Here is an 18,405-nt window from a genome sequence, read left to right on the forward strand (position 1 = left end):
ATACAGAAAATATACTAATATCTTTCTGTGACCTAAATATCTTAAAACTATGAACCTCTTCACTTCACAGTCTCAACTAAGAATTTCCTGAGGGTCACATACTGGTTACATATGGAAACACAAAGAGGAATCCTACAAACATACTGCATAAATGTAATACATGACTATCTTATTGCTATTTACCATTATGATTACTTACATAGACTACAGAAAGTTCTTGGGCAATTTCTGTATTTTTATTATGACCTTTAAGATAGTATGTCTTGTTTCTCTTATCAACTTATCACTCACTGATCTATTCCTGTAGTTACTTTTCATTAGAAATAAAATGCAGAGGGCCGGGCGCAGTGGCTCACACCTGTAATCCCAGCACTTTGGGAGGCACAGGTGGGTGGATCACCTGAGATTGGGAGTTTGAGACCAGCCTGACCAACAGTAGAGACAGTAGAAACCCTGTCTCTACTAAAAAATACAAAAATACAAAAAAAAAGCTGGACATGGTGGGACATGCCTGTAATCCCAGCTACTCAGGAGGCTGAGGCAGGAGAATCGCTTGAACCCGGGAGGCGGAGGTTGAGGTGAACTGAGATGTTGCCATTGCATTCCAGCATGGGCAACAAGAGTGAAACTCCATCTCAAAACAAAAAAAAAGAAATAAAATGCAGAGAACACTTGGAACACAAATCATCAGTCCTCTGCAGGTACATACGCTAAAGAACATTTCCTCACCAGCATTCAGCTGCATCACCAATAATAGCTGCGCAACCATAAAATGCTAAGCACTGTATCTTAATGGCACCGTATGGCTAGTTATACATCACTGTACAAACAAAACTTTCTTTAATGAACTTGTAATCCAAAGTGTTGATTATCTTAAGTTACATATTTTCCATTAGTTTGTGTAACACTTCAATCTGTGAACAAATATATCTTAATCTGGTAAATGCCGGCAGAAGTAACATCTCATTCAGAAATTGAGGTCAGATTCTTAAAGGAGTAGTTAAAAGTCTTAAAACATTTGTAAAAATAAACACATCAGCTTAGATTACAAAGATTACCTAAGATTTAAAAAAAAACACTTAAAAGGCTAGACAAAAGAATGTCTAAACTAAAACAGTTAACAATATCCTCTATGACACAACATAATTTATCATTTATCATTGTTGAAAGCCCCCCTAGAAGCCGTTGGGAGACCAGAAAGAAACAGATCTGGACAAAACCAAACAGAATAAAAACTGGAATTGTATCACCTTTCTTTGTTTTTCTTTTTTTTTTGGAGACGGAGTCTAGCTCTGTCGCCCAGGCTGCAGTGCAGTGGCCACATCTCAGCTCACTGCAAGCTCTGCCTCCCAGGTTTACGCCATTCTCCTGCCTCAGCCTCCGCCTCCGCCTCCCGGGTTTACGCCATTCTCCTGCCTCAGCCTCCCGAGTAGCTGGGACTACAGGTGCCCGCCACCTCGCCCGGCTAGTTTTTTGTATTTTTTAGTAGAGACGGGGTTTCACCGTGTTAGCCAGGATGGTCTCGATCTCCTGACCTCGTGATCCGCCCATCTCGGCCTCCCAAAGTGCTGGGATTACAGGCTTGAGCCACCGCGCCCGGCCTGTATCACCTTTCTAAAAGCTCCCTTATTCTTCGTCACCTATAAGTTTATCCTCCACATTTGATGACTCAGTTACAGCTATATAAAATGTGTAATTGTCAGCAGCAGACAAAATGGTCATGAGGACAAGTTCAAGAGTCCAAAAGTCAGTATGAATTTAGGCTCTGGGATTTAACAGATGTATGTAACTGGCTAAGTTACCTAATTCTCTGTGCCTCAGCTGAAAACGGCAGTAAGAACAGTACCTACCTCGTAAGGGTTATAGTGAAGACTATATAGTGAAGACACATAAAGCCTGTGGAATAGGACCTGTTCGTTATTATAATAAAGTTACCAATTAAAAAAAGTTAGGTCCCTGATAATGATTAATCTCTATATTCATGAGTGCTTCAAGTGGAATACCACCGTTAACCATAACTTTTGACTATATATACAAAATACCTTTGAAACTTAGGTATTCATGCAGGGCGCGGAGGCTCACGCCTGTAATCCCAGCACTTTGGGAGGCCGAGGCGGGCGGATCACGAGGTCAGCAGATCAGGACCATCCTGGCTAACATGGTGAAACCCTGTCTTTACTAAAAATAAAAAAAATCAGCCAGGTGTGGTGGCGGGCGCCTGTAGTCCCAGCTACTCGGGAGGGCAAGACAGGAGAATCGCTTGAACCCAGGAGGCGGAGGTTGCAGTGAGCCAAGATCGCGCCACTGCACTCCAGCTTGGGTGACGGAGCGAGACTCGGTCTCAAAAAAAAAAAAAATAAAAGAAACGTAGGTATTCACAAATTGTAATACTCAGCCCAACTCCCTGACTCCATAATAATTTCAAGAGACATCAAACTCTCCAAAATTTGCACTTGATAAACTGGTAAAGAGTGAAGCTCTACAGCTTTAAATCATCCTGCCAAATTAAAGGCAAAGAAAATAACAGTCATCTCGAACTTACCAGAGAAGATGAACAGAAAAATTTCCAGTGCTACAAGATCTGTTGAAAGCAACAAGATCTACCCACTGTGTTTGGAAACTTACTATGATTTGTTTTCTAGTCAGTGGCTTCACCCAAAACCTTTTAAGGAGGCCACGTTTAATTTTGAATAACCTGAAGCTGAAAATGTTTCAGATACATTATTCACAGGAGAATCCTATTACGTTACATTCTCTCACCAATAACTTTGAATCAAAAGACATCATTAAGTGAAAGTCAATCTGTATTTTTCCCTTTATTAAAAACACAGAAAAATACCACTTTATTTTTAAATGAAAGTACTTTAAATGAATGCGATAAATTAACATAATTTATAAAAGTTTTAACATCTTCCAACTGTCTAAAAAGGTTTCCATTCCCAATACCTTATTTACCCAAAACGCTAGGACATCTGAATTTTAAAAACCAACATTTTCGGCTGGGCGCGGTGGCTCACACCTGTAGTCCCAGCACTTTGGGAGGCTGAGGCAGGCAGATCACGAGGTCAGGAGTTCGAGACCACCCTGGCCAAGACGGTGAAACCCCCATCTCTACTAAAAATACAAAAATAAGCCGGGTGTGGTGAAGGGCGCCTGTAGTCCCAGCTGCTCGGGAGTCTGAGGCAGAAGAATCGCTTGAACCCGGGAGGTGGAGGTTGCAGTAAGTCGAGATGGTGCCACTGCACTCCAGCCTGGGCGACAGAGTGAGACTCCGTCTCAAAAACAAACAATAAAAAAACCCAACATTTTCCTGGTTGACCCAACTTAACAGGGGTTGGTTCTTTCAACATAGAAGCAGAAAATGAAGTATACGTATCATCTTCAAAGGATTACCATGAAACCAAAATCAGGTTTTGCAATACCCAACTAAAGCATCAGAAGAGAGGGTCATCTTACTTAGAAACTGAGTATTGAAAAAGTAGAGGCTAACCCCCTCAATTTTTTTCAGGAAACAGCATTCACACTCTGCTATCCACAATTTTCAAAATCTTCATTAAAGGCCCCGAAAATCCTGTTTGTTAAGCCTGCTGGAATTCTGTGGTTGACAGTCACCTTTCCTCAAAACTTAATTGTCCATATTATCTATTTTCGATTTTATTAGGTCACCTTGAGATTCTCTCCTCTGAAAAGCATTTGCGGGCTTTACTTATCAATAGGTCTCTATTGGTAATTTAAAAATCAATAAAGCTCATCATACACTTTGCAGCCTACTCATATTTTATGGTGCTTGCTAAAATATACATATATGTCTCAGGGATCAAAAGGCTAATATGAACTGCTTCAAACTTCGGTGAATCTGCATTATATCCTTGGAACACCTTGCGATTCTTCTGTATTGTGCCGCAGCTACACAGCAAGCGCATGATCACAAGGCTTTAACAGCCCCCAGATCCCTTACTGCTGCAGAACTTCTCATAAGCGTTCTATGTACTACATTGTTAACAGCGCTGAGTTAAAATTGTTAAACTGCTTTATCTACTTATTTACCAATCCTATCATCTCAGGGAATTCAAACTCTTTAAACTGCATTCTGAAACACACCTAGAGTGCTTTCCTATTGCTTTGAGTAGGATCTGCAGCCGGATAAAAACTTGAGTTCTGAGATTCATCCCCTGACCCAAATTGCAGTTGCCAGGATATGCGGTAGTAATGCAGAGGTTTTTTTTGAGACTCCACGGATGTATTTTATCTAGAAATAGCCAATCTCTTCTAAATCCCTTTTAGTCTTCGAGATTTCCGCGGTAACAATTTCAACAGCAAGGTATTTTCAACAGCGAAAAAATGAGTTATTCTAATTTGGCCTTTATTTTTCACTCAATAGAGCTTGCCATCGTAAGAGCATTTTTCCATACCAACATGTGCAATTGAAAAAAGAAAAATCAAGCTTTTGGCACTAGTGACCCCACGCGTGGAAGGCCCATTATCATTACCCTTCTTACAAATCTTTCGAGATAGGATTTGAGGTTAGGCTCACATCGGATCATAGTCCAGTAACTTACTGTTTTCCAAGCCCAATTAACAGCCTAATAACAACAGCAACACTTATGTCCCGGGAAATCTCAATGTATGACTAACCAATAAGGCGCCTGATAACGAAGGCAACCTTTTCCCAGGTAAGGAAAAGGAAAAGCAGACAATGAAAGCAACTGATTTATCACAGTGAAGAAAGAAAAGAGAAGGACCCCGAAAGGATCCGTGAGAGCAAAATCCCGGGGTTCGGAAGCCTTGGCCTCAGCAACACTCGCCTCCAAGTCCTCTAAGCCCAACCCAACCACCTCTCTGGTCCCCTGGGAGCCAACCCTTTGCCGGCACAGGCCGGGCAGACCCGGAGAGCACAGCCCCCCCGCCCCCGCACAGCTCCCAGGCCCGGTTCCAAAATCCGACGCCAAACAGGCGGAAGCCGCAAGCCCCGCGGCCTGAGTTTCAGGGGTAAGAGAATGCGGGTGAGAGGAAGATGCGGCCTCCCTCAAGCCTGGAGGCCTCTTGAGAAAGCAGAGACGGGAGAAGAGAGAGCCAGTTCGCAAGTCGGAGCAAAACCTGGAAGGAAAGAGGGCTGGGAGCCGGAGATAAAGGAGATTCTGGGCTAGACCAGGGCCTTCCCCGCATCCTCGGCGACGCCCGTGTTTACCTGAAAGTCTCGGTCCTCGTTGAAGCGGGAGAAGCGGTCCGCCATTTTGCCGCCTTCACTCCTCTCAGGACGACGCTCTCCGGTTCGCTCCTTCCCTCCTGCGACACCCGCCCCTCCCCGGTTCCCCGCCTCCTCCCACGCCCACCGGGCGCGCGCAGCCGAGGGAGGGAGCGAGAATGCGCGTCCTGACTGGAGCCCCGCAGCGCACGCGCCTGCCAGCCCTGGAGGCTGACCCTTCCCTCCAGCCCCTGCTCCGCGCGCGACCCGTAGCGACCCCGGTGGCCGCGCGTGCGCACTCCCGCCCGAGAGCCGCGAAAGCTTCCGGAGGGAAAGGTCAGAAGGGGCACCGTGCGGACGAGTCTGGATGTTGTGCTGTCGCTCACTTCCGGGTATCTTTTCTCACTGTCGCTTCCCCGTGTTCGCAGAAGTCCATCGTCTTTACTAAATTTTTGGAAGCATAATGTTGGGCTGAAAGCGTAACTTTAGAGCCATACTACTTAGTTTCGAATCTCAGCTCACCCTGAGGATTCAACGGTGAACGAGACAGGAATGGTCTCCTCTTGTGGGGATTTCATTCCAGTGGAAGAAGTCACGTAACTCGTAGAATAAATTTTTTGAATATCAACAAGTGCCACAAAAAAGTAAAACTGGCCGCAGTGCTGAGAGGGACAGTCTCTGAAAGGACCTTTGACCCGAGGCACGGCGAGGAGCCCACAGCATTAGGGCATAGGGAACATTAGACCCAAAGGCCCAAAGACTGCAAGGAGCTTGATACCTAGCCATCCTTTGAGAAAAGTATTTCTCAAGGGACCGAAGTTGATCCAAATCGACTAAAGCTGTCTGGGCTTCAGTTTCCTTTTTATACAATAAGGAAGCTGGATTCAGTCATCTCTGCCGCTCCTGCCGAGCGCTGACTGTGAGTTAAGATTCAGATTTTTCCATCCCTTCTGAGGACCTCACCCAGCGCTCCAGCACTCTTAGCCAAAATACATAAACACATAGAAGGGTGGCAGGACTTCCTCCTTTTGAAAAGAGTAGTTGACAGAAATCACACAATGGAAAAATGGCTCTTAACCCTGCCCTGAAAGAGTCAAATGGAATGTAATTTTTTGAGGAAGGGTGTGTATTTTCTAGTTGTTACCCTTTGCCTCACCCATGCTTCAGTCTACACTTCCATCTAAGGGGAGGCAGGGCACACAGAATTCAAACACTGTGGGTTGTGGGTTTTTTTTTTTTTTTTTTTTTTTGAGACGGAGCCTTGCACTGTTGCCGGAGTACAGTGGCGCCATCTTGGCTCACTGCAACCTCCGCCTCCCAGATTCAAGAGATTCTCCTGCCTCAGCTTCCATAGTAGCTGGAAATACAGGCCTCCTCCACCAAGCCCAGCTTTTTTTTTTTTTTTTTTTTTGAAGCGGAGTCTCACTCTGTTGCCCAGGCTGCAGTGCAGTGCAGTGGTGCCATCTCGGCTCACTGCAAGCTCTGCCTCCCGGGTTCACGCTAATTTTTGTATTTTTAGTAGAGACGGGGTTTCACCGTGTTAGCCAGGATGGTCTTGATCTCCTGACCTCGGGATCCGCCTGCCTCAGCCTCCCAAAGTGCTGGCATTTAGCCACCGTGCCTGGCCTTTTTTTTTTTTTTTTTCTTTTTGTATTTTTGGTGGAGATGGGGGTTTCACCATGTTGGCCAGGTTGGTCTCGAACTCCTGACGTTGTGATGTGCCCACCTCAACCTCCCAAAGTGCTGCAATTGGCCGGGTGTGGTGGCTTACGCCTGTAATCCCAGCACATTGGGAGGCCGAGGCAGGTGGATCCCGAGGTCAGGAGGTCAAGACCAGCCTGGCCAACAATGGTGAACCCCTATCTCTACAAAAATACAAAAATTAGCCGGACCTGGTGGCGCGCACCTGTAATCCCAGCTATTTGGGAGGCTGAGGCAGGAGAATCTCTTGAACCCAGGAGGCAGAGGTTGCAGTGAGCCAAGATCGCACCACTGCACTCTAGCCTGGGTGACAGGGAGAGACTCCGTCTCAAAAAAAAAAAATAAAAATAAAAATAAAAAAAGCACAAAGTGCTGCGATTACAGGCGTGAGCCACTGCGCCTGGTTCAAACATTGTAAAGAGACTTTAGGGTAGTGTGAAAGATTGAATCACAGGGATACACACCACTCTGACCTCTTCTCCCTCTTGAAAGCACACTGAAATGAGAGCAAAGGAATAAGAAGTGCATAAAGTCACATGGACAAAGAGATCTGGAGAAGAGACAATGGCAGGCAACAGATGTCAACATTTTGGAGGCCAGAGAGCATAGATAAATGGAAATGACTTTAGTAGAGTGGAGAAAAAGAAGTCATGGAGTAGAAGACAGGAAAGAAGTTGATCAATGCTAAAGTACATCAGAAAGGCTCAGGAAGTGGAAGCCCCTGGTGACACTGATGACTCGATGTCCCTTTTCCCACCTAGGTAGCAAACTGGAGGTTTTCCCTCTGGAAAGGCTGAACCAGAGAGACTGGACTTTATAGGTGAGAAGGAGCAACCATGCTGAAAATAGGTGAAAAGGAGCAACCATGCTGAAAATGGGAGGATATGGTAAAGCCTCCGTTCCGGCCAGAGAGTCTGACTTCTCTAACAAAAGAACATAGGAACACTCTCTAGAAAATTGACTAGCTTAGGGAAGAAAAACCTTCCTGTACCAACAATGGGAGTGAGGGTAGGGAGGTGTTTTCCTACATAAAGACCATGTTCCTGCCCAAATACTCCACAGAGAAGTCCATCATGCAGGAAGCCCCATCCACACAGACCTTTCACTCAGCTTTTTAGTGCCTTGTTATAACAGATAGCCAAAGATTATCAGACATTTGAAGGGAACCTGTAACAGGAAAGATAGAAACACCCCCAGCCTGGGCATCATAGTAAGACCCCATCTCTACAAAAGAATTTTAAAACTAGGCGTGGTGGCATGCACCTGTGGTCCCAGCTACTCGGGAGGCTGAGGCAAGAGGATTGCTGCAGCCCAGGAGTTGGAGTCTGCAGTGGGTTATGATGTCAGCAACAGCCCCCCTCCCCCCAAATTTCAAAGGAACCAGAGATAATGAATAGAAGAAACCATCAAAAGAATTATCTATATCCACAGGGTACAAGGGAACACGTCCCATCAAGGGGCATGGGATGCCAAAAAAGAAAAAAGGATATTGAGTTTAAGAAAGAACTTTTGGCCAGGCACAGTGGCTCACGCCTGTAATCCCAGCACTTTGGGAGGCTGAGGCTGAAGCAGGCAGATTGGCTGAGGTCTGGAGTTTGAGACCAGTCTGGCCAACATGGTGAAACCCCGTCTTTACTAAAAACACAAAAAAATTAGCTGGGTGTGGTGGCATGTGCCTGTAATCCCAGCTACTCGGGAGGCTGAGGTAGGGGAATTGGGTGACAGAGCAAGACTTTATCTCAAAAAAAAAAAAAAGAAAAGAAAGAACTTTTGGGGCTGGGAGCAGTGGCTCAGGCCTATAATCCCAGCACTTTGGGAGGCCAACGCGGGTCTATCACTTGAGGTCAGGAGTTGGAGACCAGCCTGGCCAACATGGTGAAATCCCATCTCTACTAAAAATACAAAAATTATCCAGGCGTGCTGGCAAGTACCTGTAATCGCAGCTACTCGGGAGGCTGAGGCAGGAGAATGATTTGAATCTGGGATGCAGAGGTTGCAGTGAGCTGAGGTCACGTTACTGCACTCCAGCCTGGGTGACAAGAGTGACACTTCATCTGCAAAAAAAAAAAAAAATTAGCCAGACAGGGTGGCGCGCATCTGTGGCGTCTGTAGTCCCAGCTACTCGGGAAATCACACAGAAAGTGGAGTAAAAAGACACCCTGGTCTAAACCACCTTTACTTTCTCCTGAATTATTGCAGTAGCTATTACATGTTCTGCTTCTAGCCTGGCAGCATACATGCTACAAAGGAGCTCTGGTGATCTGTTAAGGGTCAATCAGATCACATTTGTTGTTCCCTGATTCAATGCACAGTGACTTTCCACATCACTCACAATATAAAGTTCACCTCGTACCACCCCACCTCTCAGACCTCATCTTTCTCTCTCTGTTTCCCTTCTCTCTGGACATACTGGCCCCTTGGCTGTACCTTGATCCCGTCAGGCCTGTTCCTGCCTCAGCCTGCCCCGTCTATGGGCTTATGTATTTGCTGTTCTTTCTGCTTATCATTCTTCTTTTTTTTTTTTTGAAGGAAAATTTGTGTTTTAATTATTTTTATGTACAGAAAACTCAACAGTGTACATTTAACCCAGCTTAGTGGCAAGTTCTTTAGCCTTTGCCTTTTCGAGCTTGGTGATACGAGCCACAGACTTGGGACCCAGGACATTGCCGCCCCAGTGACGGCGGATCTCATCGTATCTGTCGTTGTAATTGGTCCTGATAGCTTCCACCAGCTTAGCCAAAGCGCCTTTGTCTTCCGAGTTCACCTGTGTGAAGGCGACAGTGGTGCAGGTCTTCCTGTGGACTAGACGACCCAGTCTGGCCTTCCCCTTGCTAATGCAGTAAGGGACCCCCATTTTACAACACAGGACAGGCAAGAAGACAACAAGCTCGATGGGATCCACGTCATGTGCAATCACCACCAGCTGAGCTTTCTTGTTCTCCACCAAGGTGGTGATGGTGTTAACTCCTAGAACACACAACCACTTCGTGAGCAACCTTAGGGCCTGCTCCCGTCACAAGCTGCTGGGCTCAGCTGTTGACTCAGTGTTAAAAAGCTCAGTTTTACTCTTCACAGTAATTTCAGGTGAAGAAATTCTACATCACTGCAATGCTTATCATTCTTCTATATCTCCTTGGCTTGCCCCTTTGTCTTCTAGTCTTTATTCAAAAAGTACTTTGGTTTTTTTTTTTTTTATGAAATGGAGTTTCACTCTGTTACCCAGGCGGGAGTGCAGTGGCGCAATCTCGGCTCACTGCAACCTCCACCTCCTGGGTTCAAGCAGTTCTCTGCCTCAGCCTCCTGAGTACCTGAGATTACAGGTGCCCACCACCACGCCTGGCTAACTTTTGTATTTTTAGTAGAGACAGGGTTTCACCATGTTGGCCAGGCTGGTCTCCAACTCCTGACCTCAAGTGATCCACCTGCCTCGGCCTCCCAAGGTGCTGGGATTACAGGTATAAGCCACCGTGCCCGGCAACAAGTTATTTCTTTTTTTTCTTTTTCTTTTGAGATGGAGTTTCGCTCTTGTTGCCCAGGCTGGAGTGCAGTGGTGTGATCTTGGCTCACTGCAACCTCCATCTCCCGGGTTCAAGCAATTATCCTGCCTCAGCCTCCCAAGTAGCTGGAATTACAGGCGAGCACCACTACGCCAGCCTAGTTTTTGTGCTTTTAGTGGAGATGGGGTTTCGCCATCTTGGCCAGCCTGGTCTCGAACTCCTGACCTCAGATGATCCACCCACCTCGGCCTCCCAAAGTGCTGGGATTACAGGCATGAGCCACCGCGCCAAGCCCAAAAGTACTTACCACTTTCTAGTATGTAATATAAACTCTAAGAGGTCAGAGATTTTTCTTAGTTTTGTTTTTCTATCTCCCCAGCACCTAGACTAATGACTGGCACATAGTAGGCACTAAATATTCACTGAATGGATGAGGTGGAAAATGGGAAAGAATGAATAAGAAAATGTCAGCATCAGCCGGGTACAGTGGCTCACGCCTGTAATCCCAAGACTTTGGGAGGCTGAGGCAGGCGGATCACAATGTCAGGAGATCAAGACCGTCCTGGCTAACATGGTGAAACCCCATCTCTACTAAAAATATGAGGGAGGGGGGAGAGGGAAGGGATGGCATTGGGAGTTATACCTGATGTAAATGATGAGTTGATGGGTGCTGACGAGTTGATGGGTGCAGCACACCAACATGGCACAAGTATACATATGTAACAAACCTGCATGTTGTGCACGTGTACCCTAGAACTTAAAGTACAATAAAAAAAAAATACGAAAAAATTAGCCAGGCATAGTGGCAAGCGCCTGTAGTCCCAGCTACTCCGGAGGCTGAGGCAGGAGAATGGTGTAAACCCGGGAGGCGGAGCTTGCAGTGAGCCGAGATCGGGCCACTGTGCTCCAGCCTGGGCGACAGAGCAAGACTCCGTCTCAAAAAAAAAAAAAAAAAAAAAAGAGAACATGTCAGCATCAATTCAATATCTGAATGGTAGGACTTACAGAAATAACAAGGGAAAATGGAAGAAAAGCATATTAGAAAGCTGGGCATGGTGGCCGGTGCCTGGAATCCCAGCACTTTGGGAGGCCAAGGCAGGTGGATCACCTGAGGTCAGGAGTTGGAGACCAGCCTGGCCAACATGGTGAAACCCTGTCTACTAAAAATACAAAAATTAGCTGGGCGTGGTGGCAGATGCCTGTAATCCCACCTACTAGGGGGGCTGGGACAGGAGGATTGCTTGAACCTGGGAGGCAGAGGTTGCCATGAGCAGAGATTGTGCCATTGCACTCCAGCCTGAGCAACAGAGCGAGACTCCATCTCAAAATAAATAAATAAACAAAATAAAATAAAAAGCTGGGCATCGTGGAGCATGCCTGTATCCCAGCTACTGGGGAGACTGAAGGAGGAGGATAGCTTAAGCCTAGGAGTTTGAGACTGTAGTGTGAGATGATCATGCCTGTGAATAGCCACTGCACTCCAGTCTGGGCAACATAGTGAGACCCTATCCCTTAAAAACAAACATATATTGAGTGTTATGGTTGAGGTGCTACAGAAGACACAAAGATGAAGAGGAAAAGACATTGCCATCAGGTAAACCTGGATTTCAAACTCAACATCTGTCACAAAAAGCACCTGTCAGCTAGGTGCAGTGGCTCACACCTCTAATCCCAGCACTTCGGAAGACTGAGGCCGGAGGATCACTTGAGCCCAGGAGTTCGAAGTTGTAGTAAGCTGTGATCCCACCATAGCACTCCTCCAGCCTGGGAGACAGAGCAAGACCCTGTCTCTAAAGAAAAAAGAAAATCAAGACCAATGTGGGCAACATAGTAAGACCCTGTCTCTACAAAAAAATAAAATAAATTAGCCGGGTGTGGTGGCATGCACCTGTAGTCCCAGCTATTTGAGAGACTGAAGTGGGAGGATCATTTGAGCCTGGGAGGTTGAGGCTAGGAGAATGACTAGATTCAGTTGAAACATTTTGCAAGAATACTAATTAGGTGGTGCTGTGTTCTTCTCAGAGCACAACATGAGGAGGCACATGGTATCAACTGTCCTCATTATTAGTGATGTCGAGTTTCATTTATTGGTTACTGTCTTGTCAGCCAGACTGCTCCCTTGTAAAAGATGATACTTTGAGACCATGTGAATATCTTATTTTTCAACGGTTTTTGTGGAGTTTTGATTGTTTTATTTATTTGCTGTTTTTGAGATGGAGTCTCACTCTGTCTCCCAGACTAGAGTGCAGTGGTGTAATCTTGGCTCACTGCAATCTCCGCCTCCCAGGTTCAAGCGATTCTCCTGCTTCAGCCTCCCGAGTAAGTGGGACTACAGGCATGCGTCACCATGCCCAGCTAATTTTATGGTATTTTTGGTATTTTAGTAGAGACATGTTGGTCAGGCTACTCTCGAACTCCTGATCTCAAATGATCTGCCTTTCTTGGCCTCCCAAAATGCTGGGATTACAGTCGTGAGCCACCATACCCCGTCAATTACTTGTTTTAAAGACAGGGTTTCACTCTGTTGCCCAGGCTAGAGTGCAGTGGCACCATCATAGTTCACTGTAGCCTTTAACTCCTGGTCTCAGGCAATCCTCCCACTTCAGCCTCCCAAGTAACTAGGATTATAGGTGCCTACCACCATGCAAAGCCAATTTTTATTTATTTATTTTTTATTTTTCTATTCACAAAGAAAAAGCTCCAGTCCATCTTTTAATTTTTTTGAAAAATTCCTGACATTACAGAACTAAACCGAAGTGTATTAATATTCCACTTACATTTCCATGACAAACAGAAAAATTCATGAGCCAAAAAAACAAAACAAAAAACCAACAACAACAAGAAAAAACAAGAAGAATCTTGTAAAACTAGATATGGATCTCAGCATCAACAGCTGAACAGAGAAAGGAATTAAAATGCTTTAATTAAAAATTCACGAGTGGATGATAAAATATGTAGAAACCGAAAATTTACAAACTATTTAAAACCTGGAATCGCTGACTGTTCAGAAACTACACAGATGGATCATGGGTGGTGGTGAACAGCAGAAAGGGATTATGGATGAATCTGCATTGTTCTAGCTGCTCCCCATGCCACCCGTCTCCGAGGAAAGCCTGACATTGATTAGATATTGAGCCAGGCTAATGCTGGCAGCAGATCCAGTGATGGTAACCTGCCTATCAGTAGATCCTTCCACTGGGTTCGCAATTTTGATCTGCGCCCCAGACATCTGACGAATCTCATTGATTTTGGCACCTTGACGCCCAGTTATGCAGCCAATCAAATCGTTTGGAATGGTGAGTTCATGAGAAGTAGTCTGCGCAGATGTATCCAAACCTGCACTGAATCCGGTGTTGCCATGCGTCATGGGGAAAATGAGACTGTTGCATTGCCAACTGGTGCAGCTTGGTCAAATCTGGCTGTGGAATGGCATACTGTCCTTGAATGGTATAGGCCTCTAGAGGTGGTCCCTCCAGGTCAGGGTTGAGACACATGGACGGGGTGGTGTGAGGAAAGCTCGCACTGTCGCTGCCTGTGCTGTACCTGTCCTGACCACCTGCAAAGATGACCAGAGAGCTGGACGGCTTGGGCCGGTACGGGATGGTCACACCCTTTGGCGGGGACTCCAACATGACCGGGCAGATCTATTTGACACACTCAGTGATGGATTGTGGAATGCCAGCAATAGTGATGGCCTGCTCAGTTGAGTTGGGTAGCATATCCCCCGCCACCTGGACCTGAGCCCCTGTACTCTCTCGTATTTCCTTGATCTTGCAACCACGTTTTCCAATGAGAGAGCCTCACTGACTAGCAGGGACCACCAGCCTCAGGGTGACTGGGGGTCTACTGGCAGCTGTACTATTGGTCATAGAGCTGCTTATGTCCTCTTCCAGTTTGTCAATGATCATAGCAAAGGCTTTGAAGATGGCATTAGTGGGTCCAGCCAAAGTGATAATTCTCTCAGGACAATTCCCTTCTGAGATGTTGATACGTGCACCCCTCTCCTCGCGCATCTTCTTAACTGATTCTCCTTTCTTTCCAATGATACTGCCAACTTCCTTTCCATGCATAAGTAGCCAGATGGTGAGAGTGACATTTAATCCACCTTCAATCACACCGGTGTCCATGTCGAGCAGTGTTCTGGGGTGCTGGACTTTGAGTGGTCAAGTCTTTGGTCACTGGTAGGGGGTGAAAACCAAAAACTGCAGGCGTTGAGGCGACTGAGGGGAAAAGGGGAGCGGGCGGGAAGCGGAAGGGCGGGGAGGCCAGGGGCGGAACAATAGGGCGGCCCCCCGCCTCCCCCCCACGGGCAGAGGAGGGAGTTGGGGGTGGAGGAGGAGGAGGAGGAGGAAAGGGGAAAGAGACCCTGGGGCTGGTGGAGGGCAGAGGGGGAGAGGGCGCAGGCTGCAGCTGCTCCGGCTGCTGCCTTTGCTGGTCTGGACTTTTATTTTTATTTTTTGTAGAGACAGGGTCTCACTAGGTTGCCTGGGCTGGTCTCAAACTCCTAGATTCAAGTGATCCTCCTGCCTTGAACTCCCAATGTGCTGGGATTACGAAGGTTTTATTATCCACTGATAGTCCTTGCCTGAATTGTTGATTACAAACAATGGTTACAAAATCATGATTCTTTAATTCTATTATTTCTTCTACAATTATTAGTAGGAATGCTATAAAGAAGAACTTTCTCTCTTTGCCGCCTACCATTTTAGAATATCACTGTGGATTCGTAGATTTTTTTTCCTGATTTTATAATCCATTGTTGTTGTTGTTGTTGTTTTGCTTTGTTTGATGTAGTCTCACTCTGTCACCCAGGCTGGAGTGCAGTGGTGCGATCTTGGCTCACTGAAACCTTTGTCTCACTGAAACCTCTGCCTCCTGGGTTCTAATGATTCTCCTGCCTCAGCCTCCCGAGTAGCTGGGATTACAGGCATGTGCCACCATGCCTGGCTAATTTTTGTATTTTTAGTAGAGACAGGGTTTCCCCATGCTGGCCAGGCTGGCCCAGAACTCCTAAACTCAAATGATCCACCCACCTCGGCTTCCCAAAGTGCTGGGATTACAGGCGTGAGCCACTGCGCTGGGCCAGGAGCATTTTTCAAAGAAAAAAAAAAAAAAAACAATTCACCACTGGCCATACAGGACACCCTGTGCTAGGTAGCCAATATGCTAGACTGGTGTCTTGGAGTACATTCTTTAGCACATTCCTTCCTTTATTCATCAAATTTTATCATGTGCCTAGTCCGAATCAGCCCTGCTCTAAATGCTGAAGACGCCAGAGGTGAGCCTGGCAGGAAAGGTTCTTGTTCTCATGGAGTTTGTGTTCTGGCTGGGGGAGCAGGTAAGGAGACAGACAATATATGAGTAAATAAATGAGATCATTTCAAGCAGGGTGAGGTGCTAAGAAGATAGCATGGGGTGATGTGACACAGAGGAACTGTATGAGGCTGCTTTAAATTAAGCAGCGGTCAGGCGAGACCTCTGGACCAGGTGACATTTGAGCCAAGAGCTTGATGTTATAAACTGGGGCACAGTGCTCCAGACAGAGGCGCGGCCCAGGCCAGGTGAGAAGCAGAGCCACTTGTACAGGCTCCACACTCAGAAGAGCCCCTCGCTTGGTTTCATGCTCTGCCACAGACATCTAGAAATTCTTAGTTTTTTTTTTTTTTGAGACAGAGTCTCGCTCTGTTGCTCAGGGTGGAGTACAGTGGTGTGATCTTGGCTCATTGTAACCTCTGCCTCCTGAGTTCAAGCAATTCTCCCACCTCAGCTTCCCAAGTAGCTGGGACTACAGGCACACACTGCCACATCCGGCTAATTTTCGTATTTTTGGTAGAGATGGAGTTTCACCATGTTGGCCAACCTGGTCTCAAACTCCTAACCTCAAGTGATCCACCCACCTCGGCATTCCAGTGCTGGGATTGCAGGTGTGAGCCCCCGTGCCCACCATAATTCTTAATAATTTTTGATGGAGGGTCCCACAACTTCTTTTTCACTGGGCCCCACATATTACGTTGCCAGTCCTGGTTAGAGGCACAGCAAGAAGGGGCAGGGGGAGAATTTCTTGAGGTGAAGTGGAAAGGGAGGCAGGGGTCAGCTCACTGAGGAGGGCCTTGAAGTAACCATAAGGAGTTAGAGCTAGCCAGGCCCAGCGGCTCACACCTGTAATCCCAGCACTTTTGGAGGCTGAGGCGGGTGGATCACTTGAGGTTAGGAGTTCAAGACCAGCCTGGCCAACATGGTGAAACTTTATCTCTACTAAAAATAAAAAAAAATTAGCTGTGTGTGGTGGCGCGTGCCTGTAATCCCAACTACTTGGGAGGCTGAGGCAGGAAAATCACTTGAACCCAGGAGGTGGAGGTTGTAGTGAGCCAAGATCGTGCCACTGTACTCCGGTCTGGATGACAGAGCAAGACTCCATCTCAAAAAAAAAAAAAAAAAAAAGAGTTAGAGCTTTGACAGATTTATAGAAAAGAAGCAATTTGATCTTATTTACATTTTCAAGAGACTCACCACTGCCTGTGTGTGGAGTATGGAGTGTAAGGTGGCAAGAATGGAAGTGGGGAGACCAGAGAAGATTCTGTTACAGTAATTTCCATGAGACGTGGTGGAAGGTGGCAACATAAATAGAAGGGAAGTTTAAAGTATATTTTGCAGACAACTTGGCAAGAAGATAATGGATTAGATGTTGAGAAGGAGGAAAAGGGTAGAATTAAGAATGACTTCCAGGTTCCAGGTGTGAGGAACCAGGCTGGATTTGGAGTCATTTACTGAGATTGGTAAGGTTGAGTGGGTGGTGGAAAAATTTGATAGGGTTTCAGGAATTGCATTTTGGCCAGGCATGGTGGCTCACACCTTTAATCCCAGCACTTTGGGATGCTGAGGCAAGGGTCGCCTGAGGCCAGGAGTTCAAGACCAGCCTGGGCAAAATGTTGAGATCCTCCTCTCTACAAAAAAATTTAAAAAGTTAACTGGGTATGGTGGCTCACAACTGTAATCCCAGCACTTTGGAAGAGCAAGGCAGGAGAGTTGCTTTTTGTGGAGACGCTGGCTCTACATCTAGCTCACTCCTGCCCTGAATTCCTGTGCTCAAGTGATCCTCCTGCCTCAGCCTCTCTACTAACTGGGACTACAATTGTGTGCCAACATGCTCGGCTAATTTTTTTTTTTTTTTGAGACAGGATCTCAGCGTCTCAAAAATTGTCTCAAGCAATGTGATCTAGAGCAGGGCTGATTCAGACTAGGCACATGATAAATATTTGATGAGTAAAAGAAGGAATATCCTAAAGAACATCCTCTAAGACAGTTTAGCAGACTGGCTACCCACCACGGGGGGTCCTGCCTGGCCAGTGGTGAATTTTTTTGTCCTTTAAAAATTAGTTGGATAAGGTGGCATGCACCCCGTTGGTTTCAGCTACTGAGGAGGCTGAGATAGGAGAATCACTTCAGACCAGGAGGTCGAGGCTGCAGTGAACCATGTTCAAGCCATTGCCCTCCAGCCTGGGTAACAGAGTGAGATCCTATCTCAAAAAAAAATTAGGCTGGGCGCGGTGGCTCACGCCTGTAATCCCAGCATTTTGGGATGATGAGGCAGGCAGATCATGAGGTCAGGAGATCGAGACCAGCCTGGCTAACACAGTGAAACCTCGTCTCTACTAAAAATACAAAAATTTAGCTGGACGTGGAGGCACATGCCTGTAGTCCCAGCTACTCGGGAGGCTGAGGCAGGAGAATCGCTTGAACCTGGGAGGTGGAGGTTGCAGTGAGCCAAGATCGTGCCACTGCACTCCAGCCTGGGAGACAGAGCGAGACTCCGTCTCAAAAAAAAAAAAAAAAATATTAGCCAGGCATGGGGGCACACAACTGTGGTCGTGGTCCCAGTTACTAGAGATGCTGAGGGAGGGGGATCGCTTGAGCCCAGGAGTTGGAGGCAGCAGTGAGCTATGATCATGCCACTGTACTCCAACCTGGGTGACAGGGCAAGACCCTGTCTCTAAAAAAAAAAAAAAAAAAAAAAAAAAAAAA

At 46.4% G+C, this 18,405-nt stretch overlaps 1 protein-coding gene, 1 non-coding gene and 2 pseudogenes across 5 annotated transcripts in view; all 4 read right to left on the reverse strand.

Annotated features, from left to right (window-relative positions):
• The window catches only part of GPATCH8 (G-patch domain containing 8), a 116,371-nt gene extending 110,912 nt beyond the window's left edge, over positions 1–5,459 (reverse strand). The window contains exon 1 of one of the 2 annotated variants that reach the window (XM_010353981.2): positions 5,189–5,459. In XM_010353981.2, coding sequence (XP_010352283.1) covers positions 5,189–5,233 — 45 coding nt within the window. In that variant the 5' untranslated portion in view covers positions 5,234–5,459. The remainder of the gene's footprint in view (positions 1–5,188) is intronic. The other variant, XM_030922882.1, reaches the window with a different exon arrangement.
• A 3,939-nt stretch (positions 5,460–9,398) lies between these two features.
• On the reverse strand, positions 9,399–9,847 carry LOC104654745 (annotated as a pseudogene). The gene has a single exon (XR_004054931.1). The product of XR_004054931.1 is annotated as a 60S ribosomal protein L7a pseudogene (transcript).
• Positions 9,848–9,921: 74 nt separating this feature from the next.
• On the reverse strand, positions 9,922–9,995 carry LOC115895005. Its single transcript, XR_004055215.1, has one exon. It is a non-coding gene; the product is annotated as a small nucleolar RNA SNORD36 (small nucleolar RNA).
• Positions 9,996–13,286: 3,291 nt separating this feature from the next.
• On the reverse strand, positions 13,287–14,777 carry LOC104654720 (annotated as a pseudogene). The gene has a single exon (XR_746883.2). The product of XR_746883.2 is annotated as a poly(rC)-binding protein 2 pseudogene (transcript).
• Between the last annotated feature and the right edge of the window lie 3,628 nt (positions 14,778–18,405).

Source organism: Rhinopithecus roxellana, chromosome 19 (assembly GCF_007565055.1).
Source record: "Rhinopithecus roxellana isolate Shanxi Qingling chromosome 19, ASM756505v1, whole genome shotgun sequence".
Taxonomy (NCBI): domain Eukaryota; kingdom Metazoa; phylum Chordata; class Mammalia; order Primates; family Cercopithecidae; genus Rhinopithecus; species Rhinopithecus roxellana.